Below are 3749 nucleotides of genomic sequence, written 5' to 3'. Positions count from 1 at the left end.
GACCCATTTGCTGGAAGCGCGATGTCTAGAGAATACGATTGGAGTGCACATGCATGTAATCCATATACCCACATACGTGTCGACCAATGGGAACAAAGAATTTTCGTGAGAAGTCCGGAGAGAAAAATCTCTTTAGAAAGGCGTGCACCACACTCCGACTAGTCTTGTAGACGCTCCGTTACAGAGGTTCCATTATACAAGTCATACTCGCGTGCATTTGTAGGCGTGAAGCTCCGTCTGTCACACCGACGTATCCACCTTGTGCCCCCGAGAACCTAGGATACCCGGGAAAATACCGAAATGTGTCGCATACACATGCTCGCAAAGACACACCGAGTCGCCTCTAAACACAGGCCACACCTACCCGCGATAGACGAGGTGTACGTTCCACCGGTATATATATAAGGGGTGGATCACCGTATTCTACATCAGTTCAACCGCAACCATCCACCAACCGACATCTGCAAAAACCAAAATGAACGCCTTAGTGAGTATATTACAGTCTTGTTTCAGTTGAATCAATTCAAACTTATGATCGAGCCACGTTTTGATTTCAAATTATGAATTAATTCGCGATTGAACTAATGCCAATTGAATGTACTACTACGCTGAAGATAATTGCAGAGGTCAAATTTCTCAAAAGTTGGTGTTACGCTATTTGAGGAAATGGAAAGTTAGACTTTTTTTTTACATCCCAGAGTTCCAGAAATTTACTCCATTTCAACGCATTTCGTCGTTTCATCCAAAAAAATGAACGTCCGTGTTGAAATGAACGGTATCGAGTATACTTGAATTTGCGTTTTTAAGTTTTAACCGAAAAGTGTGTTCTCTAAGTTAACCTCACGACAACTATACACAAAACAATAGAGACATTTCGAAGACGTTCGTCGAAGAAAAATACATTGATATGAGAATTATAAATACAACCATAAAATATGGTCTGGTTGAATTAGCCGGATACCCAATACGAGTATAAAACACAATAAATACCATACAGTAAGTAATCACTCTTGTAATCTGGGGTACATACGTTATGTAATGTAACGTAATTTCACGTATTCTCTGTAACGACTTGTAATCTCTTTGCAATCCGTGTAATCTTCGTGTAATATTTGCAGTCTTATGGTAATCCTTGTAATATTAGAAATCGCGTGTGATCCATGCAATCGTAGTTGGCGTACGCTTCCCTTACATAATAATTAATTCCTTGGTATACGTTGATACCATACAGTCACAGACTGAAACATTTTTTTTTATCATCCCGGCAGACTTTCGTGGCAATCGTAGCCCTTGCCTCGGCCGTTTGTGGCGAGGACTCTAAAGCTCCAAAGAAACAGGATAAGCGAGGAGTTCTTGGGCTGGGATACGGAGGATACGGTGGCCACGGACTTCACGGAGGCTTGGCTCTGGGTGGTTACGGTTACAGTGGTGAGAACACCGATTAGTAAATAACAGTGACCAAGTTTTTTGCGCTCTCAAAAGCTATCGAATTTTCTGATGGCTTTCCGTAAACTTTTGCGATTGTTACAAGAAACGCCGAGAAACTATAGTTGTACGGAAAGTTCCGGTCTATTTGCACAAAAGCTAAAGTATTTTTGATAATTTACCAGTTTTGCACGTTTTTATTATCACTAAAATTGTCTCAATTGGAGATAAAGTTCATCCCACAGGAATGTATAACAATTTAGTGCAATTCTAATTAAATTAATCTGTCCATTAAGTACACAGCTGTAACACCTACTAACATTAAATTATTGCAGCAGTCACACAAGAAATATTGTACGAATGATCCCATATTAAAACATAGTTACACATACCACATTTTCCGATAATAATTCCAAAATTCGTTCTCGCATAAGGTGTTGCACCCGAAACTCCATTCATCGTTAATGATATACAATAGAAATAGTCGTGGACCATGAAGTAACCGCAAACTGGAAATTCTTCTTAAATCACCGATTAAAATTATCGTTACATAAATAAAAAAAAGGAACGTCCAATATGATAAATTTTCTTGTATTCTGTTACCTGCTCGACGGTATTTTTCAAGTTGGCGTGACCAAATAAACATCACACATAACCTGATGAAAGTGAACTTTCAGGTCTTGGACACGGATACGTAGCGGCCCCGGCCTACACAGTGGATCACACGATAGCCGCACCCGTCGCCGTGTCTCACGGTGCTCACAGCATCTCTAGTGGACCAATCTTGTCAGCCCCGATCCGGGTCGGATACGAGCACGGTCTGGGATATTCGGGACATAATTTAGGATATTCGGGACATGGTCTAGGATATTCAGGATTCGGTCTGGGACACGGGCTAGCTTACGGTCACGGGTGGTAATGCAGATCCAAGGCAAACGGTTGGCAGAAAGTGCGCGAATCTATTTGTAAATCGGTTTGTTTTTATTCTTTTTTACTAACGTAGATTTACCATTAACCCGCACTTGGAACAAGTGACCATTTTTATTACCCTATGATGTGCGTATGTTCAATAAAAATCCACGTGGAATAACACCAAAGAGTTTCACGAAATTCTTTATCTCCACATCATCGTGTCTTATTTGTATTTATTTTATGATCCGTGTCGTCGCTGGTTTCTGATATGGATATCAGATACATTGCTGTATGAATCCAGGATTTTTATGTATTTCGTACGTGTTATGCCAGTTTCGTGATATTTAATGTTATTCTCAATTTATCCGCAATTCAAATTCCCAATATTTCGAAACTTTGCACAGAATGATAGCGAGTCACGGTAAAATGCTCAACAGACTGGGGATACATCGTTCCAATACGTTCACTCCTGCATAATATTGTACGTCATACACACGCAATTCGAACTACACGTAAGTCGAATCACAATGTATCGTTCTACACGGTTCAGTCCTAAAAGGTGCAAATCTGCACGACTCACAGAGAACGTCACTTTAATGTCCCCCTCTGCTTTCGTTGCAATTCATGTATGTCGTATAAAATTGAAAACTAAAAGACACGTCTTGTTTTTTAGCGGAAAAACGACTTCAAGGGGGGGAATAGAAGCGCCTTGGTGTATTTGAATGAAACCAACGTTGAAACGTTTCGTTCATCGATAGAAACATATTAGGGCTAATTTCATTCAAATACATGCAATCACCCCCTTGGGTGCCCATCTTTGGGGGTCCTTTTCACCTTTTTAAATAGTTTTTCGTCGGTGGCAAATAATACGTGTTCTTCAGTTTTCAATCTTCTACAACATGCATGAGCTGCAACGAATTCGAAGGGGGACACCAAACCAGTGTTCTTTGTTCGGTTTATTGATAGTAGACAAATGGAAGCATCTACTCAAACCATAATGTTTCAAGAAAAGTCAAAGTCCCAAGCCATCCGTAACTTGGACTATAGTTTTTTAAATAAATCGAAAATGAATTCGCAAATTCATTTTTTTTCCCGATTCCATGATTTATTAAAGTGTGACTTTACGATAACGGCGGTTATTGTGCCAACTAAAAAATTACTGTCACCAGTCGATTACCGAAAATTGGCGATTGTTTTATTGTTAATCGCGTCGTTATCGGCTCGCACGTTTCCCGTAATTTCACTCATCTACTTGATTAGTTTATTTCTAAGGTGAACTCTATCACTAAAAAGCAAGTTTCTGATAGCATCCAGATTAGTTTCCTTTCCCCGTAACAACGAATGCCGCATCATTTCGCATTTCTACATTTCGTAAATGATCTAGAGCGTAGAGGAAAACTAATTTCGCATGC

General features: G+C 39.9%; 1 protein-coding gene across 1 annotated transcript; it reads left to right on the top strand.

Moving 5' to 3' along the window:
* The first annotated feature begins 386 nt into the window (after positions 1-386).
* Positions 387-2517, top strand: LOC124303321 (cuticle protein 65-like). The gene is made up of 3 exons (XM_046760403.1): positions 387-487; positions 1269-1428; positions 2103-2517. The coding sequence occupies exons 1-3, from the start codon at positions 476-478 to the stop codon at positions 2342-2344; spliced, it is 414 nt and encodes a 137-aa protein (XP_046616359.1). The 5' UTR covers positions 387-475; the 3' UTR covers positions 2345-2517.
* The last annotated feature ends 1232 nt before the right edge of the window (positions 2518-3749 follow it).

The sequence above is a fragment of the Neodiprion virginianus genome, chromosome 4 (genome assembly GCF_021901495.1).
Source record: "Neodiprion virginianus isolate iyNeoVirg1 chromosome 4, iyNeoVirg1.1, whole genome shotgun sequence".
NCBI classification, from domain to species: Eukaryota; Metazoa; Arthropoda; class Insecta; order Hymenoptera; family Diprionidae; genus Neodiprion; species Neodiprion virginianus.
Note: the sequence above shows the minus strand (reverse complement) of the source record. Positions and strands in the feature narration are given on the sequence as shown.